Source organism: Corythoichthys intestinalis, chromosome 13 (genome assembly GCF_030265065.1).
Source record: "Corythoichthys intestinalis isolate RoL2023-P3 chromosome 13, ASM3026506v1, whole genome shotgun sequence".
Lineage (NCBI taxonomy): Eukaryota > Metazoa > Chordata > Actinopteri > Syngnathiformes > Syngnathidae > Corythoichthys > Corythoichthys intestinalis.
This window is the reverse complement of record NC_080407.1, coordinates 21,570,870-21,590,360: the sequence shown is the minus strand read 5'-3', so window position 1 is coordinate 21,590,360 and position 19,491 is coordinate 21,570,870. Positions and strand designations below refer to the sequence as shown.

Sequence of the window (19,491 nt, the reverse complement as noted above, 5' to 3'; positions counted from 1 at the left end):
ATGTGGGTGAAGATCCTAATTAACTAATTCAGAAACTATATTAAACTTTCTGCTCCAGGAAAGGCACCTTTATTTCAAACAGAAATGACAAAAGTTGTCATGTGTTAGTTGTTTTTTTCTTTTATGCCAGACAATAGTTGTAGGTTGTTTTAATTACCTGACATTTTTCGGCAAGCACTCCCGCCTTCATCACAGGTAATTAAAACTACCTACAACTAACATCTGGGATAAAAGAAAAAAAACAACTAATTCATAAGTGTAGAAAAATGAACTCAATACAACCAGTTCTGATGTGGTAAACTTTATTTTTTTAGTTTTATTATTTTTTATTATTATTGAGAGAATAGATATTTTCTTTAGTCAACAATCTCCTCAAAAAAGGTAAATCCATCTTCCAGATGGTTGAAACAGAACTTGAATGGCTCCAAGACATTGTAGTTCGTGCTCATCCTCTTCCATCTGCAGGATGCTTGGGAACTCCTACTGCATTGATTTTTTTTTTCCCCCTAGCCCTGTCCGAGGCTTTTGTGCTGTCTTGCACAATCCTTTTACCAAAACTGTTCATTGGAAAAGAGAAAGAAAAGAGCTATTTGAATATTACATAAGTAAAATAAGAATGATGCTTTGTTAATTTTATACTTGATTTTTCTTTTCAGGCATTGCATTAAACTAGGTATATAAACAATCTTACCATTTTTTCCCGCCATATCTTTTTGGAGTGGGCCACCACTAACTTGAAGGAGCTGTGGTTGCACCTCTTCCTAAAAATAAATCAGTGAATAAAGGGGGGCATGTTCAAAAGTGCGTCAGAGTAATGGACACTAAAAAGTCTTTAAAAGCTGACCTCAGCAATTATATTCAAATTTCACTTCTGTAACTGATAGACTGGTGGCACTTCACCCTGCAGTAATGCTTTTGCCTCATCTGTCCAATGGGCAAACTCTTTCCTGTGGCTCACATAAGTTGAAAAAATACAAAAATAAGTATTCCACATTTTCCAACAAAGAATTAAGGTGCTGTGCACCTACTTTCCTATGAATGCCATATCAACAGTTTCAAAGACTTACCATGCACCCAAGTTTGAAATTGTCCGCTATCAATATACACCACCACTTCCTCAGAGTTGGCATATCAGTCTAACAAAAATTAAAAACAAGCGTAAATAAAGAATAACGACAAGGATATTTTGTAGCCCAATTTGAATGATTCGGTGAACTTCATTTTACAATGGTTAAACTCAAAGAGAGCATCCAGAACAGTGCAAAGAGCATACTACAAATGGATAAATGAATACAAATATCACAGTGGACAAAATTGGACAGTTAAACTCACCTACCATCAACATGAAGATGCCACAGTCCTTCCCCTATGGCTGTCCCGGAAAACCCTAACGTAAGAATTTAACCGAATCACTTCCTTCAAGTTTTGAATCAATGAATATACACACTTTTACAAATACCTCTATTTCACTTCCAATCCTCTCTTTCCATGTCCCCCTGTTGATTGACTGTCAACGTTTTCTGCAAATGAAAATATAGGTTCATATTAAATACAGTAGTTAAACAATTACAAACGTGTTTCCATGCATAAAAACACCAACCAGTCAGGTTTAAATGATTCATGCAAACAAAACAAGGGCGTAGGTTTGCATAGGGACGGTAGGGACATAACACGACCAACTTTTCAGGATGCTAAAGTTGTCCCCACCAACTTTTGAGCAACCTTACTTGCATTATATTCGTCCCTACCAATGTTGAGACCGGGCCAACGCCCTTGAAACAAAACATTCGCAATTTTAGAGTGGCATTTTAGAAATTTGCTTCAAATGATTGGATGAATCATCTGGAGTGCAATTCTGCTTTAATTGAAGGGGCAACATAAAAGGATCGACTGGAACATACCTTCAAGACCAAACAAGGCTATTCTGGATCATCATGGAAACGCCATGCCAATATGAATGGATACTGAATTTCATTAGAGATAACAATAGTTCCCTGATCTCATGATTGGATCTGTTTTTCTTCCCACAAATAATTGGAATTTGGATCATTTAATTTGTTATGATTTGACTGTTCTTTGAAAATGAACCAATGCTCCAAGTTGTAGTTGTTACTAATCAGCCCTACAGGCAAATGCATGTGTGGGTCACATCCTGTAGGCTTTCACCATGTTGCAACAACATAGGGGTCAGCCACAAATATGGTCCTTCCCTGAAAAATACATAATCTATACACACGGACATATGTTATATAAATACAAACGTACGCAGACACCTACATGAGCCCATACAAGCATTCTGTAGGCTACATAGTTAAAATACCCTACACACGCCAAAAAATACTTTTTTATACCTTTGAATGAGCTACTTGTTAGACAAGTTATAAATATGCATTTCATATCTGCAAAAAACAAACACAAAAAGTTACATTTTACTTAATTGTACAAGTGACATTATGTTCTTTAGAGAAACTAAATCCTCAAAATTCACAGGTGATTCCATTTCATTGTTCAGGCCAACGTTCCAAAAGTCAGCACGTGTCAATCAAACTTTCTTTTTTTAGACAATCAACACCATTTCTGGCCTCTTTATATTCAAGATTTGCATAAGCTAATGAGAATGTTGATTGGTTAAATAAACAAAGAGTAAATAATCAATTATGTCCAATTGTTAACTAATATAAGGAATAATAAGCCTATCCAGATTTCCACTGAGCACAACATTTGTCTCAGACATAAAAACATACCAGCCGTTCCTGGGCAGGATGAGTTTGAACCGTCCACGAAGCTCGGCATGGTCTTATATTGTCACCATTGGTCCTGTCTGCACAGTGGGTTTTACAGTGTTCGATGTCTATCAAAAAAAAGTGTTCAGCACAGTCCAAAATCTAAAGTACATTACTACTTATGCCACTTACTTCCATTTGGATCTGTGTGACATCCCTGTATCTGCATGGGAAGACTACCATTTGGGGGTCGTGATTTAGTTTCTTCCCAATGGGGTGGTGATCAAGGAGCTAGTAAAAAAAAAATAATAATAATGAAAAAATATATAGCTAAGCAGAGTAACAATATCAAGAAAAAATTACAACCTTGTCCTATTTGGATCATGTGACAACATTCAAACTACAAAGGACCAGACAAAACAAATGAAGGCAAAACAACAATACCATACAACAACAAAAACAGCGAGCTGCGAATTGCAGGCATGTACATAATGAAAAATAAGAGTGCAATATAATGAAAACTACACAAAGAAGACTGTTCACTGAGGGGAAAAAAATGTAAAAAGCATTAGCAGCATTAGCCAATTCGCTGCTGAATTCATCAGTACGTATTAAACAATATAAGTAGAGCAAAGTCACATGCAGTTAGTAAAGGAAGACATTATTTAAATTACATCAAGAATACTAGATATAAGTACGGTCTTTTCAACTCAGAATAAACACTTCATATTTTCACCGCAAGTGTTGTTTAACTATTTAACATTTTTAAACATGCATATGCTTTTAAAAACTTTTTTTCAGTACGGCCACTTACCGTGTTTTCTTCGCGAGAGGTGAAATAACGTAACTTGTTTTCGTCGCAAGGGTTGACGACATTTCCGGTCTGAGGGGATTGAGAGCTGCGGTATTGCGTCATTTCCTGTCTGCGGGATGGGTACTGGGAGGAGCGGCGCAGGGTACTGAGAGAGGCGGGCTGCAGCCAGACTCCTCTCGCCCATTGAGGGGGAATTATTCACAACGAGGAAAACACGATGAAGAGAGCCAAAAAATGTCATTGTTTCAGTCTCTCTACTCCAATATTTTTACAGGATACTCTTTTTATCCAAGTATTTTCCCCAATAGCTAAATAAATGGCTTGGAAGGACCAGTCAGCCCGTTGAGGGGGAATTATTCAGAACGAAGAAAACGTGATGAAGAGAGCCGCAAAATGTCATTGTTTCAGTCTCTCTTCTCCAATATTTTTACAGGATATTCTTTTTATCCAAGTATTTTTCCCCAATTGCTAAATAAATGGCATGGTCACTACAAATAACGGTCTTGTGCTAAATGGAATATGAAATAATAAAAATGCATTTATTCAAGACGACATGGCAAAATTACTTCACCTTTACTGTTGCACCTCCCGAACGATATTTTATGCCGCCTAAATCGGGCTTACGTCATTTCCCTTCCCCGGCTTCGGAGAATGTAAAAAAACCAAGCGGCGTGACAACTAGCCAACATGTTAACCCGAACCGAGTGATATTTCAAAGTCTTCGAAGCGCAAAATCACACATAACTAGCCCGGATTATTTCACATGATGACTGGGCTGTCGATTGTCTTCGCTGATGGGCAAACCGCCCGGCGGAGAGCAATTTATAGCTCGTTCCCCTGCTATTACGGACAGGAGAGCTCGCCGGGGAAGCAGCTGGTCTGGCTGCCAAATGATCAACACGAATATGGCAAAATAATGCTTTACTACACGGCAAAGTCGTAAACAGAGAGACTCAGTGGAGGAGGGTGGTTGCAGTTGTTGTGCTGCTAACATGTGCAGCTAATGTGTATGAGGAAAGCTTTTTATATCCCCATCCATGATCAAACGTAAGTAGTCCTTTATTTAAAGAAAGTTTGTAGCGTTTACTTTGTAATCGCTGTATTCGCGACTATTTTTAACTCAAAGTTGCAATTTCTGATCGGTCGGAAAATTTGACAGAACACAGGGCGTGCATGTCAACCACAAAATGCAAGCCACCTACATATTAAAATGATCCCGGTATTTGACATAATACAAAACAAGATGTTTACTCACTTCCTCGTAAGTCCCATGGTCCCACAGTAGTAGGGCTTGTTTTGGCCTATATCCACCAATGAATGGGAACCTTTTGAAACCCCAAAAAGGTGCAGACACCTCTCCCTTGTACAGCAGGATTTTTCTGCAGCCGTTTGGCTGGCGTGATGCGAAAAATAAATGTATTAATCTGCAAAATCAGCTGAATCCTTAGTCCTTCTCATACAACAGTACGGCTGTATAGTGAAGAGGACTCCTTCCTCCGTACATGTCATTGCGCTGTCTTTCTCAACTCAAGACTGTTGCCGGAAGTCACTCATTTTCATGGCACGGGATTCAAAAAACTGAATAAATAGCGTTCGCTTCCACACACATCCTAGCGGTCCATTTCATTCAGGAGCATAAAATACCACGTGTATTATGAAATAAACATGCTTTTTCGTGACACAGGCACTTTAAAGTTCGAAGCAGAGTCAAGAGATTTTTATTGGCGGGGGCTAGTACAGGGGCGCTGGAAGTCACTCACAGCAGCGGGTGCTGAGAATCTGTTTTAGTTTTTCCCATCCAAAAACAGCCGTTTCTGACCAAATTTGTCATGCTCGCTCATTTTCTCCATACAAGCCGTGCACGACGGCAGTACACACGCATGCCGGATAGTTTACGTGATACTACTAGGCTACTATAAAGACAGCGTTCTAATTCACCTAGGGTTCCGGTATTGTATTATTATGCAAATCCCTGCAGCTAGATGGCGCAGTGACACATGAAAACATCTTAAAACCAAAATGTTCATTTAGCCTCGGTTTAACACCCCCTTTTCACAACACTAAAATAAATTGTACACACAACACTAAAATACATTGTACACGAATAAATAACAAATAATATTATTGCTACAAAACATATTCTACCTATTTGATGACACCAACGATAAATTTCCTTTCTGGACTCCACAGTCTAACTGTGCAGCTAACTTTTCCACACTGGGCATTATTATAGAACTATCATCATCCTCATTTTTGACTTCCAATTGAATTTTAAAACATTTCAGTTTTTGTACAGTAAAAAATGATTTATGCGCCATAGTAACGTTAATCCCCCCACAAAAAAACTAATTTGTGAGCCATAATTGATTTTTTTATAATTAGTATTTTTGCAATATTGAACAATATATTCTGATTTTCCATATTTATTTAGTGACAGGATTTTGAATGATTTTGAATTTTTGGAATTTGGGGCCTGCTGTTTCAAATATTAAATGTAAAAAGTATAGTTTGAAAGGGAGAGTATATAAATCATGCCACTTAAATTTGTAATGAAATGGCGAGACGTATAATATGGATTCAACACAGATGAGGAAGTTTGTGTAGAATTTATTACAAAAAACATGGCAACAGTGAACGTTTCCATTCCAATAGCGCCTCATTCAATGCGACCCCTGTATGTGTCAGGTGGTGACCATGTTATTAACAAACAAAAACATTTTCAACACAAAACATATATAATCTGCAAAGTTAAATACAGAAATGATTCTGTGTGTTTTATAAATTTAGTTAACTAACAAAAACGATACACCAAAACTTGACTTGCTACAAAAAAGAAAAATTTGTGTAGTAAAAACACGACTTTACTGTCTTATTCTTCTTAATTTTTCTTTATTTGACCCTCATACTCTGCCAATCACGAGTTGTAATAGCAATTTAGAAAAAAAAAAAATTACATTAACCTCCACACAAAAAACTCATTTGTGAGCCAGTATTTTTTTTTGCAATAACAAACAATATATTCTAAATTTCCATATTTATTTAATGACAATATATATGAATGATTTTGAATTTTTGGAGTTTGGGGTCTGTGGTTTCAAATATTGAATGTGAAAAGTGTAGTTTGAAAAGGAGATTATGATATAAATAATGCCAGTTGGCGAGAGACCCAAAGGAAAGACGTTGATGGCTAGAAAAGATTAAACACAAAATGGCAAAGTCCAAAAAAAAAATGCAATCACAAAAATAAAGTGTACCACGAATACGAACGTAACCCCCAACCCTAATCTAACCTGCATGCAAAATCTGATGAGGCCAGAATGGATGACAGGCATTACAGACATTGATTGGCCACTGCTTCTCACACCGCCACACACGTGTCTCTTCATCTGATTCTTCCAAGCGAATCTTTGACCACAAACCAAGCAGGAAAAAGGTTTTTCGCCAGTGTGGGTTCTTGTGTGCTCTATCAAGTATTGCTTTTGAGCGAATCTTTGACCACAAACTGAGCAGGAAAAAGGTTTTTCGCCAGTGTGGGTTCTTGTGTGTCTTTTTAAGGTGCTCTTGTGACTGAATCTTTGACCACAAACTGAGCAGGAAAAAGGTTTTTCGCCAGTGTGAGTTCTTGTGTGTTCTTTGATGCATTGCTTTCGAGTGAATCTTTGACCACAAACTGAGCAGGAAAAAGGTTTTTCGCCAGTGTGGGTTCTTTTGTGTTCTATCAAGTGTTGGTTTAGAGCGAATGTTTGACCACAAACTGAGCAGGAAAAATGTTTTTCGCCAGTGTGGGTTCTTATGTGTTTTGTTAGACTTCCCTTTCGAGCAAACCTTTGATCACAAACTGAGCAGGAAAAACGTTTTTCGCCAGTGTGAGTTCTTGTGTGTTCTTTGATGTATTGCTTTCGAGTGAATCTTTGACCACAAACTGAGCAGGAAAAAGGTTTTTCGCCAGTGTGGGTTCTTGTGTGTTGTTTTAAGTGTTGCTTTTGAGAGAATCTTTGGTCACAAACTGAGCAGCAAAAAGGTTTTTCACCACTGTGGGTTCTTATGTGTACTTTCAAGTGTTGCTTCTGAGGGAATCTATGACCACAAATTGAGCAGGAAAAAAGTTTTTCGCCAGTGTGGGTTCTTATGTGTACTTTCAAATTTTGCTTTTGGGCGAATCTTTGATCACAAACAGAGCAGGAAAAAGGTTTTTCGCCAGTGTGGGTTCTTGTGTGGTTTTTTAAGGCGCTTTTGTGACTGAATCTTTGATCACAAACTGAGCAGGGAAAAGGTTTTTCGCCAGTGTGGATTCTTTTGTGTCGTTTTAAGATTTGCTTCCGAGCAAATCTTTGACCACAAACTGAGCAGAAAAAAGGTTTTTCGCCAGTGTGGGTTCTTGTGTGTTCTTTTAAGTGGCTCTTCTGACTGAATCTTTGACCACAAGCTGAACAGACAAACTGTTTTTCACCAGTGTGGATCCTCATATGCGCATGACAAGTTTGCTTGGTAGGAAAGGTTTTCCCACACTGAGAGCATTTGCAGATGCTGTCGTCACTGTAAGATTTATTATGTCCATCATCATTGTAAGGTGAGTTCGATGTGGTGCCACTTCTGTTTGATGGAGCGCCGAAAATATCTGCCTGCAATCCTTCTGTTGAGCTGCTGGTGCAGCAGCTTGGAGGCTCCGCCCCTCTGCCAGCCTCACTCAGACCATCTTCAGTCTTCAAGGGCTCACCATTTGACGTAGTGATATGCTCCTCCTCTTCCTCCTTTTTAACGCATGGCAGCTCTTTTTCCTCCTTTTTGATTGGAAGTGGCTTCTGTTGACAGGGCTCTGGCTCCTCCTCCTCTTTGATTTGGGGGAGCTCAACATCCTCTTTAAAGCCAGGAGATTCTGGCTTGTGCCGCTCAGACACAAGATTTCTCCTGAAACCTGCCAGCACAAGAAAACCAGTGATATAGTTTATGGACTACTACTGCGTCTGAAACAAGTATAGTGATCCCTTGCGGTTTCGTGGATTCAGTGTATGGTGCGGTTTTGAAAAGTATTTATCAAAAATATATGCGGTTTAAGTTTGAGGCACAAGAGACATTGTTTCGCATAGAGATGCGTCCGAAAATTGTTTGTAGGTCATTTAATGTTGTGAATCAACCGATAAAGTTGATAAAATTGCTCCCGTTTTTGCCTTAGTTCCCTTCCGTCTACTTTCGACATGTGAAAATTTTATAACTGTTTCATCCTTTAAAGATAGACTCAAGTTAAGATTTTGCCGATTTAGGAGTATTTTGGATAAAAAGTTGCTTAGGTTCGCTCGGAAGGTTTACTACAACAGAGCCTTTCTCAGAAGTATACTGCTCTAAAATGGCGGCTGTTTACTAACGCTACCGAATGTCATTTCGCTTGTAACTCTATATGCTCAAGATATCTAGGCGTAGATTGTATGATGTCGGCCATGGTCAGGAAATTGGAGCCACCTAGCCTAGCATCGCGTTTGCTACAGCGTCTCAACAAACACTCTTCCCTCTCCGTGTCTGACTTTTCTCGTGTCATTCAAGTGTTAACGAACATTGGCTCCTTGCAGAAACGGTGACCAAATCCGAACGGATGAAAAAAAACAAAAACGCAATGCACGAAAAACGTGCAGATTTTGAACGTAACGGACGGCGTACACATTTAAAAACCAGTGCTCACGTGTACAAATTACGACGAGACCGTACAACTTGACAGGTATGAATTATAGTGGACCGTCACAGTTAGGTAGTAGCACTCTGTAGCACGGGACGTCCAACTATCAGCGGTCAGGGCGAAACTATGTGCTTTCGTGAAATCATCTTCAATGGCTTTGCGTGCCATTTCTTAAATGTCGGGGATTATGTTGTGGGCGAAATATGTCCGCGAGGGAACAATATAACGCGGGTCAAGCATTGCAATTAAATTAACGAAGCCCGCATCTTCAACCACGGAATATGGTTGCATGTCTTTTGCAATGCAAATCCCCACTGCGTGGGTTATTTTCTTGTGTTTTTCTGACCTGGTATTGTAAGGCTTTTGGAACGCCTCTTCTATAGACCCGTGTGTTTTCACTGTTGTCATCTTCAGGGTTGTCCTGCTCTGAGAAAACGATGTCTGTGAGAGATGCCGGCTGAAGTGCTGACTGCTGAGTCATGTTAGAAGTCTTGCCGTTAGCATAGGGAACAAGCGCTGAGCAATGCTTGCAAATTGTTTTAGGTTTTTTTTCAATATTTTCTCTCCGTCTGCATTGTAGTCCACGGGGAAACCGAAATGTTGCCACACCGCAGATTTGAAAGAAGCCGGTGCTTCCTCAAAATTCGGTCTGTCGACTCCTCCGCTCGCCATAACTTTTTTTGTTTTCTTTCTCGTTTCACTTTCACCTCGCTCGGAAGCGAGAGAGGGCGTTACTCGGCTCCTATTACACAGGTGCTGGACATTTACTCGTGGGGGGGGGGGATTTCTCCACAGCTGCGCTTCACGTCACACACAGGCATACAGAGTTTGACCAATTCATTCCACAAGCGTTCGGAATAAATTACTGTAATTGCAAAACCAAAAAGGCGCGGTTCATAAAGGCGTATTGAACCGAACAGGGCGAACCGTTCGGTTTGGTTTTGAACCGCGAACCGTTGCACTGCTAATGAAAACATTGTCTTCATATTTATGCATTCGTGTTTGTATTAAGGGATTTGTATCTGTAACCACCAAATTCTGACGTTAGATCTTTTTTGGGGTGTGCGTGAATACAACTCTCTTTTTGACGACAAGGAATCCTTTCTATGGACTAATTCAAGTTTTATGGTTATGAATCAAAAGAAATGAAATAGGGTTAACACAAATTTAACTGTACTATATGGTAAAATAAATAATAATTGAATAAAATATATAAACATTAGAATAGGTGACTAGTCTAGGTGACTAAAATCTGCTGACTAATCTGGAAAAAAAATTGTTGTTTGGGACAGACCTACTACTACTACCTACTACTAACCCAATAAAACTTGCATTCGTGTTCGTAGAAAAAAAAAAGTGCTCATATTTACGCATTCGTGTTTGTATTTAGGCATTTGTATATGTAACCACCAAATTCTGATGTCAGATTTTTTTTGTGGGAGCGTGAATACAACTCTTTTTTTCGACGACTACAAATCTTTTCTGTGGACTAATTCAAGTTTACGCTTACGGATCAAAAGAATTGAAATAACGTCTCGGGGAAAACTAATTCATCCTTTAATGGCGCATACGCCGAAAAACCAAAACTGGGTGACTGCAGTGTTGTGCGCAGAACTAACCTGTTATACCCCTTTCCCACTGGCCAAAAAACCCGTGTCAACCCGCTAACAATCGGCTTTTGGTGGCAGTGGGAAAGGTGCAGCGACCCGCTTCGACCCGTGTCAATCAACCCGCCAAGCGACCCGTGTTAAAATCACCTCGGCTCTGATCGCCATGCAGTGTGAAAGCAAAACCCCGGGTCAACAGTCAACACCCTAATCTACGTGGTGACTTCGCTAGTACGTGATGCGTCTTAACAAAAAACAAAAACCATGTGCTCTAGCTCGGATCCACATACGGCGAACAGTCGGTGTTGCAGCGTTAGCAATAGCCATAACAGACGAAACAAAGGCTCTTCTCCTCCTCCTGTGACGTACACAATCAATCAATTTCCTTTCAACCTTTCAATTTCAAACGAAAATTTACGTCGCCTACGTTGCCTCAGCACAAGCACAGTGTTGATCCTTTGCTGCATTTCGACCATTTTGCGGCCAGTAAAACGCATGAAAACAGAGAACACAAACGGAAAGGAGGCTTCCATGTTGCTTTGCATTGTTAACTTCCTTGAACTGAATGAATTCGGTCGCACTTGTCGAAGCGCATCTTAGCGTGGTGACGTCACGCACCTTACGCACGGCTGAGGAGGGGTGGGGGTTAGACGGGTAAAAAAAAAAAAAAAGACACGGCTTTTTTCGTCAATGGGAAAGGTGCCAAATGCCAATTGCTAGTGGGATGCATCGGCTTGGAAAAATGCGCGTTGACCCACTAGTTTCAGTGGGAAAGGGGTATTAGTTGCAAGCAATGAATCACTGGTAAAGTAAAATACGTGCTTGACTAATATTTATTGGTTGAATATAAGCATTTTATTATGATTAAATGTTTTATATTGTCACTGCACTATGCCTGTGTATGTCTTGTTAGTATGTTCATAAAATATTTCTAAATGATTTTTTTTACTGCAATTACCGCAATTTTTGGACTACAAGGCGCACCTGACTATAAGCCACCACCCACCAAATTTGACTCAAAAATGACATCAGTACGTAAATAAGCTGCACTATAAGTCGCAGATGTCCTCACTGTAATATGGGGTATTTACACCAAAAGATATAAATAGGTAACACTTTATTTGACAGCGGCATCATAAGACCAAATGAACCACCACGAAGCTTTGAACCAATTGGCTGCAAAGCTTCATTGCGTCAAGAAGCTTCATTTTGCCATCACTGCTCCCTTGAGGGAGACAGTCAACTTCTGCTGCCACCTGCTGTCAACACTGTTGTCGTCCAAGATGCCTAGCACTCATTGCAGCGCTACAGATGTACTAAATGACAATCAAAATTCATGTTCTGAGCTAATTATTTCTGCAGTTACTGTTCCAGTTGTTTCATTAATTACTTGTTAGGGTATTTGATATTTGACAGTGGTGCCATAAGACTGTCATAAGAACATCATAATTATGACATGACAGTGCCATGAGCAGGAATCAATGCTTATGACAGATATCATTTTGTGTCATCCGGCAAATTATCGCATTTTTGAATGGATGTAAAGAATCAGAGCTGGACATAAATGTAATTAGTGACATAATTTGCCAGATGACACTTAATGATATCTGTCATATGCATTCATTAATGCCCATGTTAGGGTCATGACTAGAGCTGAAACGAATACTCGAGCAACTCGAGTTTAAAAACTGATCCGAGTAACTTTATTCACCTCAAGGAATCGTTTAATTTTGCCAGCTCTAAGCATTACGTTTTGCCCGGACTACTTTTAATGCGGGACAACGCGTTGACATCACGTGCATAGAGGAAGAAGCAAGAAAAAAAGAAAAAAAACCTTACTGCAGCCGACAGCCGTTACAAACTGCGCCAACGTTGCTAAAAATACTACGCCCGCATGTTGCTATGGTAGCGTCTGATGCGTGTCATAGATATCACATGTACGTAGAACTAGATGCGAAATGATCGACTCGGCGGTGTTAATAAAACAGCCGCCACCTTAAAGCAGTACACTTCTCAGCGCTCATGAATAAGATTAACGCAGCGCTCATGAATAAGATTAACGTTACTGTGACTCGCTCACGTAACGTTATTCCTGCGGAGGGCTAGGTTTCTATTCATTATGACCACTGTCGATGCGTAGCTAACTCTTACATACAGGCTTTATTTAATCTGTGAAAACAGCGCTGTAGAGTGATTAGGGTGTAAAATAAAAACTTAATAATGCTAACTGTCAATTTTAGCTCAGTAGTCATTGCTGGATAAAACACTAAGTAGCACTGATGCATAATGTGCTCCAATACAGCACAGCATTTATTTTGAACACTGCAAAAACTCAAAATCCTATCAAGACTTACAGTTTAGACCAACTTAAAACTTAACTAGAACTTATAGCTTGACACAAGTGGAAATTCAAATGAAACATGTGGAAAAAAAAACTAACTTTTAAGTGATGTGTGTTATCAAGCGTAATGACATTTTTAGGTAAGAAATATATATATATTTTAAAAGATCTACAAGTTTTTTTAAGTGAAAGCAGTGAATTAGTCCTTTTTTTAGTAACATTTGAGATGCAATTAGGTTGTTGGCCGTTTTCAACAATGTACATCGAAAATAAAGGCATTGATTGACTGAAAATTGTTCAACATTATTAGATGAAATGTCTTGTTTTCTCATCTATATTTATAATTGCTCTTTACTTAAAAAATAATGTTTTATACGACTACCCGATTAATCGATAGAATTTTTAGTCGATTACTAAAATATTTGATAGCTGCAGCCCTAGTCATGACATACTTATGACAGTCTTACGGCATTCTTATGACGCCGCCATCAAATAAAGTGTTAACTATTAACTCGACCTGTCCCGACTAATCTACGTCATCGATGATGTAAATGCGTCGGCGAGCACAACATCCCGTCGACGGTTAATGAAGGGTTAAAAAAAATATATATGTGTGGAAAGTATGCAAGCGGGGAAAGCGGCACAAAGGCAAAAAAGCACACCAGAGTGGCAAAAGCATGTACTTATTTAAACTAAACAAAGGAGGGTAGTGGTCTCTTCAATGCAAGCTTGCCAGCACGTCAGCCGTGAATGACACCTGAAGCACCGTCACCCAGTTGTAATTTTGGAAGACGACAGGAGACAACAAGCTGGTAGATCGTAAGTCCATATAAGCAGTGTTGTTAATAATGGCGTTCGAGTGTAACAGAGTTATTTTTGTCAGTAGTGAGTAATCTAATAAATTACTTTTACCATCTTTGCAATGCCGTTACTGAGGATGTAAACGCGTGCGTTTGCAATTCGGTGAAATGACGCAAGAGATGTCTGAGAGACAAAAGAGCAGAGCGGGAGAGGGAAAGGGCTTGTGACGCCGCTGCAAACGCGATGCTACGTGACTCGGACCTTGGAGCGTTAGCATAGAATTTGCGTTGTTGCCAGCATTAGCATTTACCGTGACGAGCGTCATCTTAAAGACCAAATGTGAAGTAATTTCATAACATGCCAAATAGGGTCACAATTAAGTAATTAAACATTGTCCAACAAATAAAGCATTAAAAAATAATTCATATGTTGTATATTTGACAAAATAATCGCGTTTCCGAAGTTCGAGCCTGAAAGGGGACGAACCCAGGAGTGATACGTCACACCGAGAACAGCGATGGCAGCGCGCCATACTGCCGCCATACAAAGCCCTTCAAACAATGATTCAAACAGCGATATAAGCGAAAGATCGAGCGCAAGGGAGGAGATCCAAGTTTTTGAAGAGTTGAAGGAAGAAGAGGAGGTTGGAATTTTATGTTGGACCTAACATGTATTAGCCAGACGCTAATCAGGATGCAAACAATGTGCCTAGACTACCTGACATGAAATGGAGACAAGACCCACCGAGATTAGAAGATTGGGCAAATATAGGCTGTTATTATTTTCATGATTTGAAAGTGCAAAGATGCATTTGCACATAATTTTATGTTTTTGTCTATCTGATGACATTGTTTAAAAAAATAATAATCAGACTTCATGTTGATTTTGGCAGATCCGGCAGCTCTAAAATAGTACTTTAAAAACGTTGGGGGGAAAGAAGGAGATGAGTCATTGATGGCTTTCTCCACTCTATTGTGGCAACAATAAGAAAACAAAATAATGGCGGACTGCCGCCACATTCGACCGCAAAGTTTTGCTTCTCGCTCAATTCCCCCTCGCCTCCTACTACTCACAGCTCTCCAGTCCCAGCGTCTCTTAAACGGATCGTGCATAGTGTCTTGTTGTAAGCATTTTGTTGACAAAGGTATCGAACACACGACGTACTGACAACTTTGTTTCTTTATTAACACATGGCGCTAAACAGTACGAACACAGCTTGGGGCTCTCGGCAGGCTGTGTGGAGCGATAGAAAGAGCCTGTAGAAGTGGTGTCTAATGGCGTGAAGAAATGTAGTTTTTTTCACACAAGCGAACATATTAAAAAGCACCACTTCAGTGTTGTCCCAAGACTACATTTCACATGATTCACTGCGTGACCTGCGCCGCTCGCTGATTCGCTGCGAGATTGACTCAATGGCTACGCTGAACCAACACGCTATGTCAACTGTCACCTGTCAGCGGCTTTCGTAAAACACGAACTAGAAGGCAGTCATGCGATCACCGTGAAAGAAACGCCGAACTGTCCAAAAGCAGTGCAATGCTTGAAGCATGAAGGTGGAAATACATAATACAAATACAAATAAATGTGCACAAACTCACCAGCGTTGTGTGTCTCTACGGCAACGTGACCGTGAATTACCACGACGCCGACCCGCTTATATGCACATCCACACCCCTTTCCCGATTGACAGTGGATTAACCCTTTCAGACAAGATCGTAGATGACGCGCAATTTAAACACGCTTACCCTAGCGAACGCAACAACAACTATGATCGGGGATTGCCACGAGTTAGCTTTCGGCTAACGTCGCTAGCTTCTACTGTTTATTCCACAACAGTTGGCAGCGCTGCTTTGACAAAGTCATCAGTCATCTATCCAAAAATCACACTTACTTTTTGGCCAGTATAACCCAGAAACGTGAACGGCGCGACAAAGTGGCTGCCGCGAGAACGAAGTAAAACGCGGGCGTTAAAGTCAATCAGCCAATGCACACCAGTTGCAGTGCGGCCGCGTGTTAGACGCGTCCCAGAAGCGGCTCGACACGACGCGCGCGAAAAGAACGGCAGAGTTTATTATTTGACGCGACACGCGACTCTCCTGCGTCAATACTACTACCGGTAGATAGGATCGGGCAGACTGGAAGTCACTCGTGTAAAAATACGGTGGATCCAGTCGATTTTCAAACTAATATGCAATGGTGATCCACTTTTTGAGTCCATCAGATCTCTTGAGTGGTAGATCGGGGTACAGTTAACTTGTCTTTGTTGATTTACTGCTGTCTTCTCTGCTATAATAATAACTAACACGGCCCCGTGTTCAATACAAAACCCTCCTACCACAACAAAACAAGTAGGAACTAATATTCACATCGGAACTAAAGTTAAACAACATAAAATATACAATATAAATGAATATTAGTATTGTATAATATTTGTAAAATATAAACACATAATAAAATAAATAGTAGCGCATTTAAATAAAATAAATTGAAATGAGTTAAAACACGTGTAATTAAATAATACGAATTATACACAGATCCTGCTTACACAATTACATTTATTAATTTCTGTGTGGCGCTTTAACTTGAGAAAATCCACCAATAAAGCTAAACCGTTCATAAGAAAAAAAAAAGATTCATTGAGGCATTTCATTTGTAAAATACATGTTAAAGTCTTTGTCATTGGGATTGCTTTTCTCTTTAGCACAGGACTTCTTTTTTTCCTTCTTCCTTTCAGAAAGCTGACCAATACGCGGGGTCTGAAAGGCAAATTGTTGTTGGATTATCTTTAAATACCCACAACTTTTTGAGCAGAATTCTAGCTTTGTATAGGCTAATGTTCCTGTTGTTAAAAGCACAAAGGTGTGTAATAAACAACTAGCACATTTATATTTTGCATTTTGTTTTCTTACTGTGCCGAAAATGAACCGAACTGTGACCTCAAAACCGAGGTACATACCGAACCGAGATTTTTGTGTACCGTTAAACCCCCCTAATATATATGTTTTTTTTTTTTTTTAATTAAATGTATTAGGATCATGGAAGCTTCCACTGGGGGAAAATATATACATACAGTATATCCTGTATATACATAATATAATAAAAATATACAGTACTGTGCAAAGGTTTTAGGCAGGTGTCCTGCCTAAAACTTTTGCACAGTACTCTATCTATCTATCTATCTATCTATCTATCTATATGTATATATATGTATATGTATATATATGTATATATATATATATATATATATGGCGGAAAACACAGACAAGGCTGAAAAAGCAGTTTCTGCTCTTGGAAAACTAAATTCAATGCTTTTTTAATACTTTTAATAACCCACGGGTACCCTGATTACCGTGTTTCACCCATAAAATCCCCCCAAAATCCGTCTGTGGCCATTCACATCTGTGTCTTGACACTCGGTGATACATGCTACATGGAGTTTTTGAATCGAAACAATGTGAGTATGTGATAATATCACGTGAAAATCATGGCGTCTTAATTATGCTCTCTCATGCTCTCACCTCCAGTTAGGGTTTCGCTGTTTAATTTTTTTCTTTTTTTAAATGCCCTCCTGTTCAAAATTTTTCTTCCCCCAGAAAATTGTGATTTTAAGCTTTCCAATGGTGTATCACACATGCATATAGGACAATTTTGAAATTTGGCCAAATTGGAGGTCTCAGAGCGGAACTTCAAGTCACCTGAGTGTTTTCCGCCAAATATGTATGTATGCATCGTGTAATTCCTTCAAACAAAGCAAATCATTTACATAGAAGGAAATCTTTCAATCGATGCAGTGGTGCAACCTGATGTTGGCTAACGAGTCCATTGCACGGCTACTATGTAAGCAACACCACAATGTAAAAGGAATGAAAAATACTATATTAGACTGAAAAACATTTCTGTACTAATGAGGAAAAAGCAATGCTTGGGATGACCTTTGATGCGTACGAACTCTTCCTTAATGGATGGCGCCTTTTCCTCCTCGTCCTTGATGCATGCAGACTCCAGGTGCTCAGGATAATGGGCTTGGCTGACATATAGATCTGCAAGACCACAAACACATCTTATTTCTTCATTTGCAAAGTTGTGTCCCCAAAGTTGATTTCTGTTGGAGAAAATTCATCCTAGCCATTTTTTTGCTTATTCGTGTTTTGTTGTCTTCTCATCCAGCACAAAAGTCATTGAAAGTTATTGACATCACGATAACTGCGATTAAAAATTGGAATCCCTTGACAGCACTACTGTTAACATTAAAAACGAATTCTCATCACCGCAATCTGTCATGTACAGTGTACTTATCATCGAAAGTGAACCAACCTTCTAGTCTGTGAAGAACAACCTTAGCGTGCATTAGTTTGCACACAGTCGAGTGTCGGTGACGTTGGGGCTCCTCTTTCACTAGTCCACAAAGTTCCTCCGGTCTCGACATTTTCCCACTTGATTTCTGAATGCTGAGACGAAGATTAGCTAATGATTTTTTAGACCACGATGCAGGACACGTTGTCGAGAAAGGAGGAAAAATGGCGCGTTTTCATCTTTTATCTTCTTTATGTCCTTATTCCTTTGCTCTCTTTCTCTTATAAAAAGCCAATCGGGAGAGCGGCTGTTGCACGCGACTCAACATCGCACAGCCAATCAAGAGCGTGGTCCGCTTGCGGAAGAAGAGCGCTGTTCACCGTTGTCAAAGCGCTTTACATTAAGACATTTTTATGTAAGATTTACGTTCGTGAATTCGTTAGCATATTAGCATGGGTCGCTTTCGCTAACGGTCACTAATGGAGTTGTATATGTGCATTTTATGTGTTTTTTATGCCTTCGCGATGCATATACAATGTTGATGTTGCATGATCTGTATTATTTGACGTGTACGGTAGTTTCCCATTATGGCCGCTAGATAAAAGCATTCGTCCATTTGTTGTAAGCGAATTCAGTCATAATATATGCTTGTTAGTGAATGTGTGCACTTGACTGTATTTTCCTGATTAAATTGAAATTTGTGATAATATTTTAGCTTATTCCTTTTTTGTTGTATTGTTTACAGATTGATCTCATACCTTATGCCCCGTGGAGTTACAATTCCTCATTTTTTGCACATCAAGGAAGATTTGGGTGAATATAAGGCAAATTAAAGCCATTTGAATTCAGCAGTGGATTCATGTCACCTTTCTACCCGCGCTCCGATCGGCACACCAACCTGTTTACAATTAGTCCTTCCAACGAACTAGGCCTTTAACGTCACCCCAAGAACAGTAACCGTTTTATTTGAATTCTCCTTCCCTTTAAATGTCTCCAAAATCTCATCTGTTCTGATCTGCTTTTGATGTACGAATATAAACCCCAATCACCAACGTCACACAATCACGTGATCGCTGCATTGTGCCGCCATATTGTCCGTCATCGTGTGTCCGTATTGTCAAAGATCGTAGTTTCTAAAGGTGGATTCACTTGCAAATTATGGAAGCCCCGGTGCTTTCAGACGCTGTAAACTCATTGGATGAGTTGCATAAAAGCCGTTATTTGGAAAAGCTTCGGTCGATCCA

The 19,491-nt window shown here is 39.6% G+C and overlaps 1 protein-coding gene and 1 long non-coding RNA gene across 9 annotated transcripts; both read right to left on the bottom strand.

The window, feature by feature from the left end:
* Positions 1 to 277: 277 nt before the first annotated feature.
* LOC130928098 (uncharacterized) lies at positions 278 to 3,656 on the bottom strand. Of its 8 annotated transcripts, none has more exons than XR_009066606.1 (10): positions 3,538 to 3,613; positions 3,090 to 3,123; positions 2,916 to 3,014; positions 2,745 to 2,851; positions 1,460 to 1,520; positions 1,337 to 1,387; positions 1,068 to 1,136; positions 845 to 953; positions 692 to 761; positions 278 to 557 (listed from the first exon to the last, which is right to left on the bottom strand). It is a non-coding gene; the product is annotated as an uncharacterized LOC130928098 (long non-coding RNA). The 8 variants fall into 8 exon arrangements; XR_009066609.1 differs by having other exon boundaries at positions 2,745 to 2,821; XR_009066607.1 differs by lacking the exon at positions 3,090 to 3,123 and having other exon boundaries at positions 3,538 to 3,656.
* A 2,542-nt stretch (positions 3,657 to 6,198) lies between these two features.
* On the bottom strand, positions 6,199 to 18,393 carry LOC130928044 (gastrula zinc finger protein XlCGF57.1-like). The gene is made up of 3 exons (XM_057854243.1): positions 18,269 to 18,393; positions 17,887 to 17,994; positions 6,199 to 8,452 (listed from the first exon to the last, which is right to left on the bottom strand). Exons 1-3 carry the CDS (start codon positions 18,378 to 18,380, stop codon positions 6,735 to 6,737), a joined length of 1,938 nt encoding a protein of 645 aa, XP_057710226.1. The 5' UTR covers positions 18,381 to 18,393; the 3' UTR covers positions 6,199 to 6,734.
* Positions 18,394 to 19,491: the final 1,098 nt, after the last annotated feature.

Coding starts and splice junctions, on each gene's coding strand:
- LOC130928044 (XM_057854243.1), bottom strand. CDS start 18,380: ATGTCGAGACCGGAGGAACTTTGTGGACTAGTGAAAGAGGAGCCCCAA. Junction 17,995..18,268: donor TGTTCTTCACAGACTAGAAG/GTTGGTTCACTT, acceptor GTGGTCTTGCAG/ATCTATATGTCAGCCAAGCC. Junction 8,453..17,886: donor AGAGTTCGTACGCATCAAAG/GTCATCCCAAGC, acceptor TTGTGCTGGCAG/GTTTCAGGAGAAATCTTGTG.